The sequence below is a fragment of the Camellia sinensis genome, chromosome 5 (genome assembly GCF_055761805.1).
Source record: "Camellia sinensis isolate YWXY chromosome 5, ASM5576180v1, whole genome shotgun sequence".
Classification (NCBI taxonomy): domain Eukaryota; kingdom Viridiplantae; phylum Streptophyta; class Magnoliopsida; order Ericales; family Theaceae; genus Camellia; species Camellia sinensis.
The window spans coordinates 175,021,583-175,040,612 of NC_138965.1; the positions used below are offsets into that span (position 1 = coordinate 175,021,583).

General features: G+C 34.7%; 2 protein-coding genes across 5 annotated transcripts; both read left to right on the plus strand.

Annotated features, from left to right (window-relative positions):
• The first annotated feature begins 1,835 nt into the window (after nucleotides 1-1,835).
• DER1 (DERLIN-1) lies at nucleotides 1,836-11,859 on the plus strand. Of its 4 annotated transcripts, none has more exons than XM_082870483.1 (7): nucleotides 1,836-2,229; nucleotides 3,885-4,020; nucleotides 4,780-4,853; nucleotides 5,022-5,115; nucleotides 5,969-6,097; nucleotides 6,196-6,356; nucleotides 11,368-11,859. In XM_082870483.1, exons 1-7 carry the CDS (start codon nucleotides 2,213-2,215, stop codon nucleotides 11,477-11,479), a joined length of 723 nt encoding a protein of 240 aa, XP_082726609.1. In that variant the 5' UTR covers nucleotides 1,836-2,212; the 3' UTR covers nucleotides 11,480-11,859. The 4 variants fall into 4 exon arrangements, with proteins under 4 accessions (XP_082726609.1, XP_082726611.1, XP_082726610.1 ...); XM_082870485.1 differs by having other exon boundaries at nucleotides 6,837-11,805; XM_082870484.1 differs by lacking the exon at nucleotides 11,368-11,859 and adding an exon at nucleotides 6,834-9,185.
• A 133-nt stretch (nucleotides 11,860-11,992) lies between these two features.
• Nucleotides 11,993-15,419, plus strand: LOC114262517 (profilin-4). Its single transcript, XM_028202880.2, has 3 exons — nucleotides 11,993-13,208; nucleotides 14,223-14,360; nucleotides 15,056-15,419. Exons 1-3 carry the CDS (start codon nucleotides 13,080-13,082, stop codon nucleotides 15,188-15,190), a joined length of 402 nt encoding a protein of 133 aa, XP_028058681.1. The 5' UTR covers nucleotides 11,993-13,079; the 3' UTR covers nucleotides 15,191-15,419.
• Nucleotides 15,420-19,030: the final 3,611 nt, after the last annotated feature.

Genomic DNA, 19,030 nt, shown 5'->3' on the forward strand with positions numbered 1-19,030 from the left:
TCTAAACACAACTTAAACTTTCTTTGTTATGAATTGAGACATATTTTTAATTTTCCTTTCTATTATTTTTTTACAATCATTTTTTATTTATTTTATTTATAAATTTCCTTTTAAATTCTTTATCCAAACACCATTGTGGTGTTAAAAAAGACTTTGAGGTTGTCCTTTCTGGGTCAAGAAATGTTTGTCATCAAATACAGGAATTCAGATTATTAGCAGTGCCAGACTACACCAACTTTGAGTTGGGTGGACAGGGCCAGAAAACTGTTATCAATAGATTTGCATATCAAGTTGGGGTCAGTGTTGGTTGGACCACCACGATGAAAAATTATTTCATAGTCTAAGAACACCATGTAGATATATTTCTAACTAATAAAAATTATTATGACCCTTATTGTTGTATAATCACTTAAGACAAAATTATAAGACTCACCGTCTCTACAAATTACAACATAACCACGTATACAAACCACCAAATAACTTCTCCTACCGCCACAACCACCTACATGCAGATACCCCCCATTTAGCTGTTCATCACTAACGAAGGGTCTATTGATTTGCACTGATTTTAATGCAGAGAAAGCAAAAGTAACTAATGGTGGTTAACCATGATTTTGTGTGAATTGACCAGCAAGGAGTGCCTTGCAATGATTAATTTGGTGCAGCATAAACTAGTCTCCTAAATGAGGATTTGGTGGTGTTACACTAACGCCTAGTTTGGGAAGACTAAATAAGTGTACTTTTTGACTTTTTTTGTATTATGTATAGAAAAAGTAGAGAGGAGATGTTGATTGATGTGACCCAAAAAAGATAAAAAGATGAAATAAGTGCACTTTTTTGGCAGTAGCCAAACTTGGCCTAAATTTCTAATACTGTGTTTGGTTGGGAGATTTGAGGAGAAATTTAAAAAGAGAAATGAAAAATGTAGGTGAAATGTGAATAAAACATGTCTAAATTTCACCTAGTTTCACACACCTTTTCAAATCCTTCCTCAAATTTCTCCTCAAATCCCCCAACCAAACACAACATAAGTGTCTCAATTTAATTTTTATTCATTAAAATAATAGAAAATAATATATATATATATATATATATATTAATTTTTAGCAGATAACATGCTCGGATAAGTATAATAACATATATGACATACTATATGATTTTGGGAACACAATTTTTTATTTTTTGATAAATAAATATAATGAAATTATGTAATTTTAATTATTAAATCATTATAATTTTTTATGAATGAGATCATGTGATAAGTTGGTCAAGTTTTCTCATAAACTTGAGTCAATTTTTAAAAGGGATGAAGTTATATGCGGACGGCTTGTGGATAACAACATTTACAATTGTTTAATGTTTAACTGAAATGTAAATTAAATGGCCAAAAATAAAAAATTTAAAAAATTGCTCCACTCCAGTCCCCACTCTTCACGTTTAATAGTTAATAGCTAAACATATTTAGGACACCATCTAAAAAAAAAAAAAAAAAAAAATTAGGACTAAAAATCAACAAATTGAGTTAAATAGTTTGTTCAAATTTAGTTTGATAATTTAAAGAGTTTAAAATTATATTCAATCTTAGTTTGTTTATATAACGAATCAATCTCAAACGAGTTTTTAATTGGTCAAACATAAGTTATAATTTGATTTTTTTATCGTGCGTATAAGCTTATTAAATCAAGTAGTAAGTTATTCCAGATTAACTTGAAAACTTTACGAATTTAAATTATTTTTAAGTTTAATTTATTATATAATAAGTTGATCTCAAATAAATTTTTAATAAATCAAACACAAATCGAATTGTAGTAAGTTAGTTGGTTTAAAACTCGTAGGCCCATTTCCTTTGTTTGTTTGTCAACAATGTCCAATCTCCAAGGCTTGAATTTGTGGGCAGTGCAGAGCATACATACATCCTTTTATTAATGGCCTTTTGTAGAACAAAAAAACAAATCGGCCCAGTAAAAGTGAACCGTCCATACTCTGGTCTGGTCTACGAAGCGGCGTCGCACTTGCGAAATGCAGGCACGTGTGTGAGGTATGATAGCGAAGGTTCTTCTGGACCTTCCTGTTTGGCAACTGAGATTGGCGTGATCATCAAATACAACCACGACTACTTCATTCCTGGTTTGTCTTTCTTGTCAAGCAATTGAATTTTCAAATCCCAAAAGAAGAGAGATCTCAGAGTACATTTGTTTTCTGAGCTTCGTCAATGTCTTCTCCTGCAGAGTACATTTCTCTCTCTCTCTCTCTCTCTCTCTCATGTTTGTGTGTATGCAATGTCTATGTGTGCTTTCTCATCAATTGATGTTTTGCTTGATATAGTTGTGAACTCATGAACTTGTAGTTCGTGCCGATTTGCATTGCTTTCCTTTGAATTTGAACTGATTTTTGCTTTGTGTTTTTTGTTGTCGTTGTTGTTGTTGTAGTATTTCAACTGTTTTATTCATGTTTGTTTCTTTTGACCATCTTGTGATGTTGGGAATTTCGCTTTCTAGGTTCTTGATTAGGGTTCTTTTGGAAATAAGAAAGACAAATGTGAAAATTTGGTACCATATGAGAATTTTGGACAAGGAATCTATAGCAGGATATGCATAAAACTGGTAAATAGAAAAGAAAATTGAGGTGTAATATGATTTATCATAGAAATTAGTTCAGAACATAAAACATCAATATAATGATGTATTATTGTACATGAGCCATAGGTATGTGTAGTTTTAAAATTTATCACAAATGGAGCAGCACAAGACAAAGACAAATCAGATAAAAGTTGAGACATCCAAGCTAATTCAACAGATTTTTGGGTCATAGCCCTGTACTTAGCTTCAGTGGATGATCTTGTCATTGTATGCTATTTCTTTGAGGACCAAAAGACAAGATTTTGTCCAAGATAAACACAAAAACCTGAAGTCGACCTTCTATTAATAATATAATATTATCCTAGGCCAATCAGAGTCTAAATAAGCAGTAAGAGAGAAAGGGCCTTTGACAAAACACAAGCCTTGATGAAGAGTGCCTTTGATATATCTAATAATCGTCGGGCTTTGTTATGTTTAAGTACTGAAGAGAACACACCAAACTCCTATACAAATCTGGTTGTGGAAAAGGATCATTTTCATGAAATTGAGAAGTAGACTTCACAGCTGAAGGGGAAGCATATGGCTTACAATCAGCCATATCCAGCTTTATGAATAATATTGGAAGCATGTTTTGTTTGATGCAACACAGGTCCAGAAGAGGATCTCAGAACCTGAATACCAAGAAAATAGTTTTAACTTCTAAGTGCCTTAAATCCTTCATTTCAAATGTTTTACTAAGTATTTTTTATTTCAGACAAAGGAAAGGAAACTTGTGACCTTTTGCAAGATTACTAAGTGTGCCACAATATTGTAGTTGGTAACATGAACCCTTGTGCAGAACTTGATCGTTGAATTTGTCCTAAACAAAAAAAGCCACTAGAATCAAATCACTCTAAACTTGTTATCTTTTTCAAATTATGAACAAATAACAAAGTGTTAGAGGGAACATGAAGAATTTTAGAAAGATGAAAATGAGGTGTATAGAGAAGACCTTTACTAGAATGAGCAATAGGTAAAGACATACCATTGGCCACCACAGTCACTGCATCAGAAATTGAGTGGTATAACAATTGCCTTATTTTGACAATTTCTATTTCAAGAAGGCTTTGCATTTGGAATTATATGTTTTAAACCGACCCTACTACCTTTGGAGGAGCTCTTATGTGGAATGGAATGTGTGAAAAGCCTGAATAAATGTTTTTTTTTTTTTAGTTCCATTTAAAAAAAAAAAAATCCATTTACACTATATATATATTCCATGTTCTATATCTGATTAAGTGCTTATCATTGTTTCCTCTGCTTCAGATTCTACAGTTCGCTTCCACCTATAAGCAAAACTTATGGGACCCTATGTTTGTTCTTCACAACAGCAAATCAGTTTGGTCTATGTCATCCTAAATATATTGCATTGATATATGAACGACTATTCTTACATTTTGAGGTATATGTTTCCATCTCTGTTGTTTATTAGTTTTAATCAAAGAGGATGTATTCATCTTGACAATTGTAATTTGAAAAACTTTTTTGTTTAGAATTATACTTAAAAGCCCCAACCTTATATCAGTGGATTTGAGCAAACTTGAAACTCTTGCTCATTTCACAATTCACATTATATCTTTTCCTTTTGACCTTTGATTTTTCAAGGAAGGGTGTACATTGTAGAGGGCACGTGAGGTAACTGCTTTTGCCATCAAGACAGTAAGCTTGCCTTGTTATTTTTAGGGATGGGCTGCTACAATCAGACCAGGCATGACAATCTGTCATTGTTTCAGTCAGCTTGTCGAATTTAATGGGACAAGAGGGAAAGGGACGCAGCCGTTGTTGTCTTCTTTTTCATTAGATATTGTTTGTTATCTATGAAGCATGGATACGGATACAACGATATGAAAAAATCTATAAAAAAAAATAGGATACTGGTACATCGAGAATATAAAAAAACAATGCCCAATAGTACACATTAATGTGTGTTTTGGAGGGGAAAGATTGGGTACACATCTAACCTTTGATATAGTGCACAAAGTGGTTGCCCCGAGACATGAACCCATAACCTCAAGGTTATTAGGCCAAGGTTTTACCGTTGAGAATATGTTGAAAAAAAAATAGTATTTCATAAAACTTCAACTAGTTCTTAAAATGGTTAATGTTTCTCTTTCCATTTGTCAATAAAACTTTTTAGTAACTACTTTACTTTCATTTCTAGGTGTGGAGGCTGATTACCAACTTCTTTTTCCTAGGGCAATTCTCTATCAACTTTGGAATTCGCCTTTTAATGATGTAAGTATTTCATAGAACTTCAATTAGTTCTTGAAATGTTTATTTTTCACTCTGCAACTCCTCCCAAGCTTTTCCAGTTCAAACACCATGAGATCAGTAGTGAGCTGCAAACAGATGATGGAGCTTTTGAAATACTAACACTCTTGTTATTGCTTCTTGATGTTACAGAGCAAGATATGGAGTCCAACTGGAGAATGGACCATTTCAAAGGCGTACAGCAGATTTCTTGTGGATGATGATCTTTGGAGCTTTCACATTATTGGTGTGTGAGATAACTTATTCTCTTTATGTAGTTTTGTGATAGGAATCCCTTTTCCCCTGAACCCTCTATCCTGAGAGCTTGATATCATTGTTTGATTGATTCCTAGTAGCTTAAGCTTTGGGGATAATTGGTCAGCTAACATGGTATTAAAATTTTGCTTAGGTTATGTTTTTGTTGTCCAAATGTGTTGTTCGTGTTAATTCCGTTTGTTTTTGTGTGCATCCTGTTCTATTTTGTCCATTTTCTCATTTGCAAAATGGGTTGCATGAAGGAGAGCTATGTTAGTGTTGTGTTCTGTTTTTATTTTTATTTTTATTTTTAATGTTACCTTTGAATAAACTATTTATATATTTGACATACAATAAAGTTATAAACATATGAATTTATAGTGTGCCAAGACTTATCCTGGTTTGCATTTTTTTGAAAATTGCCGGGTTGGCGTGTCTTTATTGTGTCATGTCATGTGTCCGTGTCTATGCTACTTGAGGTGTCCTAGTGTCCTTGGCGTGAGAATTAGATAAGTCCAAAACGACACAACTTGCACCTGACACCCATACCCGAGTCCATGTAACATAGGGGAGAGCAATGCTCATGTAATTTGGAGACTTTTCAGGAGCGAATTAATCTACCTCAAAACAGTTTGGGGTGCTTTTGCAAACCCCCACCCTTTTCCCGCATTCTATTGAGAGTTATTTTGCAAGTACTTTTTCAGTTTATGATGAGGCATATATGTTAAGCTGCAGCCTGTCTATTTGCCTTTCATTGCCCTACTTTGCTTATCAGTTATTTGTTGGATGATTGAATGGATTTTTAACTTTTTGTTTTGGCGTTTTATGTTCGCTTGCATGTTTAGGCATTATCTGTCATCCCCTGGTTCCGGTCCCCCTTCTTAGGAGTGTCACTGGTCTTCATGCTTCTTTATGTCTGGAGTAGAGAATTCCCGAATGCCAATATCAACATTTATGGTCTTGTGTCTCTTAAGGTATGCTGATTCTGTATACTAGTTGTTAGTAAAACCACAACGTAAGTCCTCTCTCTCAAAGTTGTTGACATGCTGTGTTAATATTTTCCAACTTGCAGGCATTTTATTTACCTTGGGCAATGCTTGCTTTAGATGTTATTTTTGGTTCAAAACTTCAGCCAGATCTGTTGGGAATCGTTGCTGGACATCTGTATTACTTCCTGACTGTGCTGCATCCACTTGCTGGTGGGAAAAACATATTGAAGACTCCAACGTGGGTGTATCCTTTTGCTCTCTGATGATGAGTTTTTAACTACAAATCCTGATTAGCTCACCAAAAGCAAATTATATTTTAAAGTAGAACATGATTCTCTGGGTACAACTTAGTACGCCTAGTGCATATTGCCATTAGAAACTGGTACTCTGCCTGTTTTCAATTCTCTGGCATTGTTCTTAATACTTGAATGCATTTTTTTTCAATATTGCCCTTTTCCCTTCTTTATTGTTTGCGGGTTGGGGGAGGTGTAAGATTTTTGAATGTTTTCTATATATTCAACTTGCTCATAACACAAAGATTACAACCAATATTTATAGTAATCATAAACCTAATTTATAATAGGAAAGAAAACCTAATCTATAATAAAGAACCTTATACAATCAATCTACAAGCAATCGGATATTCACAATCAACCTAATTAATATATTTTCATAATTCCATAATATTCTCACACCCCTGCTCAAACTTAACGTGTTTTAGCAGAAAAGACTGAGAGTTTGCCAAGAAGAAACTGAAAACGAGTAGTGGTGTGAATCTTCGTAAAGAAATCAGCAAGTTGCAATGCTGAAGAGACGAAAGGAAGCGAGAGGAAACCAGACTGCAAATGCTAACGGACAAAATGACAATCAATCTCAATGTGCTTTGTCCGCTCATGAAAGACAGTGTTATGTGCAATCTGAATAGCATTGCGGTTGTCACAATAAAGGGAGGTCAGAGAAGACTGAGGGACACCTAAATTAGTCAAGAGACAATGAGGCCAAATAATCTCAGCAGTGGCATGAGCCATAGCACGGTATTCAGCCTTGGCAGTGGAACGCGCAACAACAGTTTGCTTCTTTCTCTTCCAAGAAATTAAGGAATCACCAAGAAACATGCAGAAGCCAGAAGTAGACTTGCGATCAGTGACATTACCAGCCCAATCAAAATCAGTATAAGTTACCAAGTCGAAAGAGGAAGTAGAAGACAACAGTAAATATTGAAAGATAGTAACCCGGAGATAACGAAGAATCCGAACTAATATAGCCCAATGTGGGGAGCGAGGAGCAGAGACAAACTGGAGACCTTGAAAAATAGTAAACCTTGAAAGATAGTACCCCGGAGATAGCGGAGAATCCAAACCAATACAACCTAATGTGGGGAGCGAGGAGCAAAGACAAACCGATTAACGACATGAATAGCATAGACAAGATCAGGACGAGTAACTGTAAGATAAACTAACTCACGAGCTCTCGATATAAAGAAGGATCATCCAGAAGAACACCATTAGTAGTGTTGAGCTTGACATTAAGTTTAATGGGGGTATCAGAAATCTTAGTGTCAGTAAGACCGGCATGATGAATAACTTCATTGGCATACTTGGTCTGAAAAGAAAGTAGCCCTTAGGAGAAGAAGTAATCTCAATACCCAGAAAATACCGTAATAGGCTCATATCCTTTATTTCAAAGGTGTGGAAAAGATGCTGTTTGATCTCAGATATAGCAGAAGAGTCAGAACCAGTGATGATCATATCATCTACATACAGTAATAACGCAACAAATCCAGCAGAGTTGTGAAAAAGAAATAAAGTAGAGTCCTGGGCACAAGGATGAAATCCAAGCTCAGTAACAGCAGTCTGAAAGCGATCATACCAAACATGAGGAGATTGTTTCAGACTATACAGAGCACGCCGAAGGCGATAAACCTGTCCAGAGGAATGGTGAAAGCCAGGGGGAGGATGCATGTAAATCTCCTCGGTGAGATGACCATTAAGAAAATCATTCTTAACATCCATCTGATAAAGAGGCCAAGAACGAACAGCAGCAACAGAGATCAAAGTACGGATAGTAGTCATCTTGGCAACGGTGTAAAAATCTCCTCATAATCAATACCATACTCTTGTAAGAAACCTTTGGCAACCAGACGAGCTTTATAGCGCTCAAGAGAACTATCAGAATGAGTCTTGATTTTGTAGATTCATTTACAACCAACCAGATTCTTACCAGTAAGCAAAGGAACTAACTCCCAAGTACTAGTTTTCTGTAGAGCAGACAACTCATCCTCCATAGCTTGAATCTAACGAGGATCCTGACAGGCCTCTTTGTAAGACAGAGGTTTTGAAAAAGAGTGAACAACAGATAAAAAATTACGATAGGAAGCAGAAAAACATGTATTAGACCAACCTAACCTGTTTGGAGGAGGACGCGCTCGAGTAGGATATCGATGTACATAAGGATCAGAGTCGTCAGAAGCAGGAGGATCAGTAGCAGGGGCAGAGACAACCGATGGAGGAGGAGCTTGGCAATGAGAATAAACTAACAACGGAGGAGGAGAAGAAGCTGAAGAAGGAGAAGCAACCAAAGGTGAAGCAGGAGGAGAAGATGGAACAAGTTCAGGAGGAACTGTGGAGATATACTCATCAGACACGACCTCAGAAGGAAATGGATCAATATAAACCAAATCCTCTTTGGAAACTAGGGCGGTGAGAGGAGGAAGTTGAAAGTAAGGTAGAAGTTCGAGAAATGCAATATTGCGGGAGATATATAGGCAACGGGAAACAGGGTCATAACAGCGATAACAGCGATAACCTTTTTGAGTGAGACTATAACCCAAAAAGACACAGAGGACAGATCGGGCACTAAGTTTGGTCCAATCTTTATGGGGTAAAAGGACAAAACAAGTAGACCTAAACACACGAAGAAGGGAGTAATTAGGAAGTTGAGAAAACAGAGCCTCATAAGGAGACTAACCAGAAAGAAGGGGGGTAGGCATACGGTTGAGAAGAAAAGTAGCAGTAAGAACTGCCTCACCCCAAAATGGAGCTGGAACGAAGGCAAAGAGAATGAGAGACCTAGCTATCTGAAGGAGATGACGGTGTTTACGTTCAGCTCGACCATTTTGGGCAAGTGTGTCAGTATAAGAAGTTTGGTGAATAGTACCCAATTTGGCCAAATATTAACAGAATTCAGTTTTAAAGTATTCCCCGCCCAAGTCAGACTGTAACAATTTAATAGTAGACCGAAACTGTGTAGTAACCATAGACTGGAAAGTACAATATATCTGGTAGAAATCAAACTTATGAGTCATAAGATAAACCCAAGTGTAACGGGTGCAGTCATCAACAAATGACACATAAAATGCAAAACCCCCTTTGGTGAGAACAAGAGAAGGGCCCCAAATATTAATATGAATTAAAAAAAAATGGTGTATCAGATATAAAAGTATTTTTATAAAAAGGTAAGATGAGTTTACACCCCCGACATTGAGTAAGTTTACTAGGAGAAACTTTACCCAATATACCAGACTGAGCTAAAGACCGTAAGCGATCTGTAGACAAATGCTCTAATCTAGAATGCCACAAGTAGATAGAATCCAACTGAAAAGAAGAAAAGGCAGTCAAAGAGGTTGCCATAGGTAGATGCAAGCTCTTCACCACATAGAGGTCTCCAACTCTACGGCCAGTCCCAATCTGTTGCTTAGACATCTAATCTTACACGGAACAGATAAAAGAAGAAAAGATAATATCAAAACCAGAGACATCAAACTAACTGATAGATAATAAACTGACAGATAACTGAGGAACATAAAGAACAGATGGAATAAAGACAGCAGGCATAGTAGACGGTAGGACGGGCCCAACAGATATAACAGACATACCAGACCCATTAGCAGCATTGACAGTAATAGGAAAGGGAGTAGTACAATTTTGAAGTAAGGAAAGATGGAGAGTCATATGATGAGAGGCACCAGAGTCAAAAATCCAGACAGATGAAGAAATGCCTGAAGAAGACCCAAGCAAACCAGAATGAAGAGAGGAAACAATGGAGGCAGACATGGATGGCTGGGAGGGAGACAATATATGCTGAAGCTGACTAATCTGAGTAGTCAAGGAAGCCAAGTCAGGATCAGGCGCCAGAGCAGATACAGTAGAACTGGCGGGAGACCGAATGGTACTCAGGGGAGGAGCGCAGAACTTGATTGGAAACTGCTGAGAAGATGAGGCAGACACAGGCGAAGCAGAAAAACATCCCTTCTTGGGACAATGATACTTCCAATGACCCCTTTGATGGCAGCACACTCATTAAAAGCCAGAGACATCATAATAACCAGAAAATTGAGAGGTTTAAGTGTAATAAACCTAAAATATTTGAGGGGTCAAACTGTAATAAATCAAATAGAATATATCTGATGGTCAAATGCGACCAAAGCAGAGCCAGAGAGGGAGAGACTGAAGCCGAGATGAACCAAGAAAGGTCGAAGTAGAATCGAAGCAGAGTCGAAGCCAAGATGAATCAAATAGAATGATACCAAGAGAGGTCGAAGCAGAGTCGAAGAGAGATGAACCAGACGAACTAGAGAGGGCTAGGATTTTGAACCTTCGCCAGTCTTGGAGAGAGAAAAGTCGCGACTCCGATGGTGACAAACCAGACAAACCGGAGAGGGCTAATGATGATGACCCAGATAAACCAGAACGTCACCACTTAGGGCTGATCACGAACCAGAATAACCAAGGAGGGGTCAAGATCGATGACCCTTCGACCAGTGAACCACGACGGCGACAAGCGAAGCAGCTGGGGTTTCGAACCATGCTTTGATACCATGTAAGATTTCTGAATGTTTTTTGTATATTCAACTTGTTCATAATACAAAGATTACAACCAATATTTATAGCAATCCTAAACCTAATCTATAATAGGAAAGAACCCTATACAATCAATCTACAAGCAATTGGATATTTACAATCAACCTAATTAATATATTTCTATAATTCCATAATATTCTCACAGGAGGATGGGGGTAGAGTTGCAAACTAGTCAAGTTGAGCTAAGTAGTAGATTATTTAAGCTTGGCTTGAAAACTACATGAGCTTTAAAATGTGTTCAAGTTTGTCTTGTTTATATAATGAGCTGCTTATATAATGAGCCGATCACGAACCTGTACACAAGTTGAGCTTGAGTAGTAGTATGATTCCATCCATTACTTGTGGCGTGCTCACAGGTAGATAGCTTCTGCTTCATATTTTCTTAACTTTGCATAGACATAAACTGGTTGCTAGATGGGGAATTGGAGCTCCAACAAATAGTCATGCCCAGACTGACAGGACACAAGGCGTGACTTTTAGAGGGAGATCTTATCGGCTTGGGGGTTGATGCTGCTGTGCTTTCATCACTCTTTAACAGGGTTGAAACTTTCATTTTTTATCTCAACTTTCTGATTCATGTCCTAGAGAAGGCCACCAACAAGAAGAGGAGCCTACATCTTTGATGATGCTACTGTAGAAGATATCACTTTTGGGTACTGACAGTTAGCTGCAGCACAAGCATATTTTCTTTGTTATTTTGGCTGGCTTTTTGTAGCACATTCATGCAAATTTTCAACTATCCTTTTCAGTGTATATGATGAATTTGAATCATAGCTTGAAAGTGCCCTGGTGAGACTGTTTATACTAGTTTTAGCAAGCAAATTTTCTTTGTTATTTTGGCTTTTTCAGGCATATTTATGCAAATTTTCAACTATCCTTTTCAGTGTACATGATGAATTTGAATCATAGCTTGAAAGTGACCTGTTGAGACTGTTTATACCGTGAATTAGTTCTTAGCATGGCTCAATGAGAAACTGAATTTGAATCAGAGACTTGCATATCTCAAATTGACCCGTTAAAGAATGATCTTGACTTGTGTGGTTTGGTTGCCCCTGCTATGCTCGCAGAGCTGCAGAAACAGGTTGGTTTGAGAGATGAGGTGAAATATGCAATGCTGAATCGGATAATTTATATGTTTTGTCAGAACTTTGCTTGCAAATAAATACTGGAGTTATGCACAATCAGGTCTTCCTCCCCAATCCAAATTTTTGTGATTCAGCATCATTATTCACTTTGGTTCTTAAATTTTTTTTTCCCTTCACTTTGACTCTTCATGTTTCAATTTTTTTCTAATTTACTTTAAAAGTTAACTTGTGTACAAAATTAGACAGAAAATAACACATTAACAGCACATGATATAAAAATATTTTATTATATATAACTCACACATCTAACACAAAATTAGTATGGGATTGGTAATCTCATGGAAGTATGAATTCCTTCAATGGTAGGATTAGTATTTCCATGGAGAGAGTTGGGATTGCTAATCCAGTCACAGGAGTTGGTGTTTAAAAGACCTCTTTACCCTCTATTTTATAAAATAATAAGTTTACATTTTTATATGGTAAGAGTATTTAGGTAATTTTATAAATTTTAATCTCAACTAATTAATACTACATATTAGTGTACAACTAAATTCATTTATTTTACATGTCTAATTTAATATTATCATACTAATAATTTTTTATTTAATTTTACAATATTCATAATTACATCTAATCTAATCTAATCTAATCTGTCAAACGAAAGAGACAAAAAAGGAAAGACAGTGTAATATATCGAAAATGGATTATTGCATAGCAATTAATAACCCCATAACGGTGAAGGAGCATAAAAGGAGCAAAGAAGGCGGACGTGAGTGGCACTAAATTCAACAGAATAGAGTGGGAACGGACGGTCCAGAGAAGATCGTGCTTGATTACTGATGATCAGCTCATTTTGCCTCTCTTCACGCTCTCTCTTTTATATTCCTTTCAAAAAAACTGAAAAAACCAAACTCACTCTCAACACCACCACTACCACCACCAGCAGCAGCAGACCACAAACCACCGGGAGAAGCAGAGTGATAGTTTTATAGAGAGAGAGAGAGAGAGAGAGAGAGAGAGAGAATGTCGTGGCAAACTTACGTGGACGAGCATTTGATGTGTGATATCGACGGCCAAGGCCAACACCTCTCCTCCGCCGCCATCCTCGGCCACGACGGTAGCATCTGGGCTCAGAGCTCTTCTTTTCCTCAGGTCTTCTCTCTCTCTATATATTTATGTTGTCATTGTAATATCTATTCTAATATATAAAGTGAAGCTGTTGGTGATGTTGACACATATCTCATATTTTGAGTTGTTTCAAAAATCCTTGTTATTAATTTTCATATAAAAAAAGGGAGAAGGTTTGGAATCCAAATCATTAGTTTGGCAAAGCACGTCATTATTATTTGAGCAACACATAATATATGTTCATATTTTTTTTTATCATTATTCTTATACTATTCCGTTAATTTGAACGGAACACGCATATGGCCTCCTAGTATATATATATTTTTAATTGCTTAGATTGCGGATTAATTGGTTGGATCTGGCTGTTTCATGAATGAATCCATGTGTTGTATGTTTTTTTATCAGCATTGTGCTTGAATCGCTAGCTTGATGAATTACAAAGACCGATCTGTATATTCTAGATCTAGTGCTATGGATGTGATTAGTGGGACAATATAATTTCGGATTTGTTTTTGGCTTGTTTTGAATGTAAGGATTTGATAAAGCTCCAATTCATTTGAATTTAGATGCGAATGTGGAGGAATCAGATAAATTTAAAATATTTTAGATGATATACAAATTATCTGATTTGCATGAGCTTTTTGGAGTGCTCGATTTGATGCTTTTTCATTACGGGAAGGTGCAATATTTATTATTATGCACAGTTGATTGGCTTAATCTTTTGATTAACGAATCTTTTATTTTTTATTTTTTTGGTAGTCTGATTTTGTGAAGTGTGGTCTGTGAATTTCTTCTGCCATGCAATGTTATGTTATGTTATTGTCATCATTGTAAAAAAGCAATAGTGATGTGTTTTTAGTTGATCACATTCAGTGCTGCTATGTTATGTTATTGTTTGTACATCTTAATATCTATGCAACTGTCCTGTAATTATGTGTATGTCCCTTTTTTTCCTTTGTGTTAACTGCTAGTTTTGACAGATGTTCATTTTTTTTTTTTTTTTTTTTTTTAAATATGTTTTCTGGTTCTACAATGCAGTTGAAGCCTCAGGAGATCACTGGTATCATGAATGATTTTGCTGAACCAGGACACCTAGCCCCTACGGGGTTACACCTAGCGGGCACAAAGTACATGGTTATCCAAGGAGAGCCTGGGGCTGTCATCCGTGGAAAGAAGGTGTGATGTATATGCAACTCAATTTCCTTTTATTTAGAATAATTCTCCAGCATCATTTAAATGAATGTTCTTCTCAACTCAACAAAGCCTTCATCGAAGCACATGTTTGTTGTTAACATGCCAACTAAAGGTATCATTCCGTGATTAGGGAAGGGCTGTTTGAATGTTTAATGAAGTTATAAACCTTATAAATATTGCGCATAGGAAAATCTCACTTATCCTGGATGGGACAACTACGCAATAATCTTTCTAGGATTCTTTATCATGCCATAAGTGGGGATGTTTCCATTGATAGATAAGCATTCTCCCCATTGAACAAACTCAAAGTTTAGATTACAAGTTTGTATTGCTCAGAGGTCATATAGACCAAAACTCATAGCAATAAGAACAAAATTCGAAAGCCCTACCCACAATTACAACTACTGCCGCTTTAAAAGGATTAGATTCTAAGGGCACTACTTAAAATCCTTTCTTTTAGGTTGTGTAATAGGAGGTATACTGTAGGGCGAGCAGTCCCCAACCTTTTTTTTTTTTTTTTTCCACATATATTTCTCTACTATCATTTAGTTCCTTTTTACCCAGAATTTGGCCAAGACTCCCATCCAAATGATCTGAATTGAACATAATAACTGCATATTATTAGCTTTCACATATTTTTGTTTAACAATGGACTACTTGTTCCATGGATTTTGTAGGGATCAGGAGGAGTGACTATCAAGAAGACAGGGCAAGCTCTGGTGTTTGGAATTTATGAGGAACCTGTAACTCCTGGACAGTGCAACATGGTTGTTGAGAGGCTTGGAGATTACCTCACTGATCAGGGCCTGTAGCCTTTTGGCCTTGGTCATGTCATAATCCTAGTGCATCTTATCATACACTTTATTTCCTCTTATTTATTTATTTTTTTTTTGGGTTCCAGACAATAACTGTGAGGACATAAACAGCTGTTTGGTGGTTTGAGTTTCTTCAAATTTGCGTTGCCTTCATCTATTCATGATTTTTGTGTGTATTTCACCGCCATGTGTGTGGTGTCTTTCTATCAGTTCTGAAGTAGTTTTTTTCTTCTGGATGTCATGTAAGCTATCATGGTTGGGGACTTACTTCATTATGAATTGTCATGTCTAGTTTTTGCCGAATAACATCCAAATAGTTTCAAGTATAAAGACATGGAAGTTGCGAGACTATTTTGATGTTGCTGGTTTTACAGCTCCACCCAATCATAAAATGGAAGATTTGGTAACATTGCTAGTTGTTTGTTTTCTATGTTTTAATATGTTTGGTTACATATGTTTTCAAAACACATAAAAAGAAAAATAAAAATGAGAACCAATATTTGGCGAGTTTCCTAAGGGGTAGTGAGACGAGGGTAGCCGGACTGACATGGCCCCTTGAGGGGATTAGAGGGTGGGTGGGGAAGAAGAAAGCGAATGGAAACTTATTTTCGAAACAAGTTAGAAACATTTTAATTGTTTTTTTTTTTTCAAATTTTGAAAAATGTTATAATTTTTTGGAAATAAAAGCAGCCTATGAAATGTATTCCTGTTTCCGGTAATAAAAAAAATTTAAAAAATGAAAGTAGAAAACAAAAATTGTTGCCAAATAGACTCTAAATTGGTATGAAGGTGGCTCATTCCTGCTTTTTAACGTGGAAGGGTGGGTGATTAATCGGCTAGCATTTGCAAAACCGGGCCCAGATAAAAGCCCAAGTGAAGCTTATATTTGGCACATTGATGGGCTGGCATTTTCAAAAGTAGGCATGTAATCTTTTTCACCATCGAATAATTTCTTACTATTTATCCCACCATATGTTGATTTATTGTTGATTAGTATCATAGTAACACTGAAAATTTTAATGGGCCACTTACCAGTAAGTCGCATAGATAAAGTTTAAAATTTATTTAATTTTAAAATAAAATATTTACATCAATTAATCTTATATATTTTTAATTATTATCAAAAAATTATTTTTTTTAAACTTTAAAAACTTTGTTACATTCTACTATCGTCGGACTTTCGCCAGACAGTCATCAGAGACTCACTGGAATATTCAACGTCACTAGGAAGTTATCGGAGTATTACCAGAGTGTTTTAAATATCATTGGAAGTCGCCAGAATGTCAAAAATGTTCGTGAATGTCAAGAACATCATCAGAGACTCACCGAAATGTCCATAATATTGTCATAAATAAATTTTAAAAAAAAACGAATAAATGGGAAATTATAGTGAAATAACATAAAAAAAATGTGTTAAATATTGATAAACTAAAAGTAAAAAAAGCAAATAAATAATGGGAAAAAGTATATATTATTTTTCAATTTTTGTAGGGTTTCAACATAAGTAATCTCCAATATTGATCAAAATGAAAAATAAGCTTTAAAATTGTAAAATGTTACAGTTTTAAAGTATGGTTCTATTAAGCATTTATCCTTATTAATCAAACTGGAAAACATGTTATGAAACTGTAAAATTTTACAATTCTAAAGAATGTTATGAAACTGTAAAATTTTTTAATTTTAAAACATGATTTATTTCAGCACCAAAAAAACTGAAACTATACAATTTTACAATTTTCATCACTTGTAACTAAACATTAAAAATAACTTGTTTGAAACTTGAAAATTTTCTTCATTAAAATAGGAAAATAGAAGCGTGTATAGCATAGAGAAGGCAGAAAAATTAAGAAATTGAAGGAAAAAAACATATATAGAGAGAATATTGTATTTTGACAACAATTTTTGGTTTAGATTTAGTCGAATCTCATGTAAATTTACTCAGATCTGATGTAGATCTACTTATCTTCTTCGTTGGAAACTTGTCTCTTTCGTCGTCGATGAGGGTGAAGTTAGGAGTCAATAATCGGTGGTTACCGGTAAATCCCAAGTAATAGTAGTCGTCGGTGACTATATATTAGAAAAAAAAAGAGAAGAAATAAGGAATAGTTGCCGGTCATAGGAAGGAAGAGAAAGTGGAAGAGAATGAAAAAGAAAAATAAGTAATAAATTTTTAAGAGTATTTAAAAGATTAAATAAACTTATCCTCCTCTAAATAAAACTTCCAAATAATTTATTCAATTTTTAAACTGATACGAGATCAAAAGGAAGGCCCACACATTACCGGTACAACCAAAATGGAAATGGACAGGCACAGGGTGTGGTGGGGTGGAAAATGCTAGAGGTCCCAAATTTTCTACCAAATAAATGACCAAATATCTCACATGGGTGTGGGATCCACAAAATTGCGGACCCCACACCCATGTGAGACATTTAGTCATTTGTTTGGTAGAAAATTTGGTGTCCCTAGCATTACTCGTGGTGGGGTACCTCATCAATTTGAATGTGCTGGATGCACTTATTTTTTTGGTATATATTATTATTTATTTATATAGTAATTTATATTAAGTATTTTTAAGTTGAGTTATAATAATTTGTAATTTAAAAATAAAGTTAAACATTTTATGATAATTTTAAATATTTTTTTATCAAAAATTTTTTAACCACAAAATGTGTACCATTATTATTAGGACACGTAACTTTATTTTATTTTTGAATCATAAAATATTATAACATTTATCATAAAAATTCATAACAAGAATGCAAACGGTACACACTCTATTTGTACCGAAGGGTTTCTCATTATAGGTGTGTGTTATAAGAGTTTTTTCTTGAAAGAAAAAAAATTGAATGACGTAATTGTTTTTGTGGGTAATTCTAAAAATTAAAAAAAAAAAATTGACATGCCTACACTTGAGTTGGTATAAACTATTTCTTTATTATTATTATTATTATTATTATTATTATTATTATTATTTTTATTTTTTTTAAGTAGTTTCATATAACTATGTTTAACTTCTTATCTTATGTAATGATGGGATCAAATTTAGATAAAATTTTATAAACATTTCACAGTTTTAATTACATGCACACAACTTTAATAGATGTGTATACAAATACAAAAAATATTAGACACTTCAAAAATTTTATTAAAAATTCTATCAAATGTTTTACATGAGATTCATATCATGTGAGTCTTACATCTATATAAGACATTTAATAAAAATTTTAATAAAATTTTTAAAGTTTCTAATATTACTTTTATGTATATATATATAACAAAAGTTCATAGAATTGTAAGATTGATAAAAATAACAAGCCGCAGAAGCATTGCAAGTTGAAGTCCACCGAAAGTGTTACACATGGAATATCCGGTCATAACATCAATCACTCTTTCTTGAAGAAATTATTAAAAAAAGTTAAGGCTGCATTTGGTAAAACTTTTAAAATATAATTTTACACTTGTTTTTAAGTGTGGTGTTTATTTAACATTTTTTAAAATTAATTTCACACTCACTTGTAAAAACTCTTTTCAAAGTGAGAAAATTTGGACTAACCGATTGTCCAGTCAGTTGATCAGAACATTGTTCGTTTTTTTTTTTTTTTTTTTTTGCACCTGTTATTTTTGCACTTGTTATCAGAAAATTTGTGCTAACCGGTTATTTTTAAATTTTTTTTATGAGTTTTGAATGGAACTTTGGATTGTGTGTTTAGTTATAAATTTGTAAATTTTTGTATTAAATATCATATGTCATATCACTTAATTCAAACTAAATTTAAAACTCATAACCAAAAAAATTTTTCACACTCAAATCGTAATTCTAAAACTCATAAACTCAA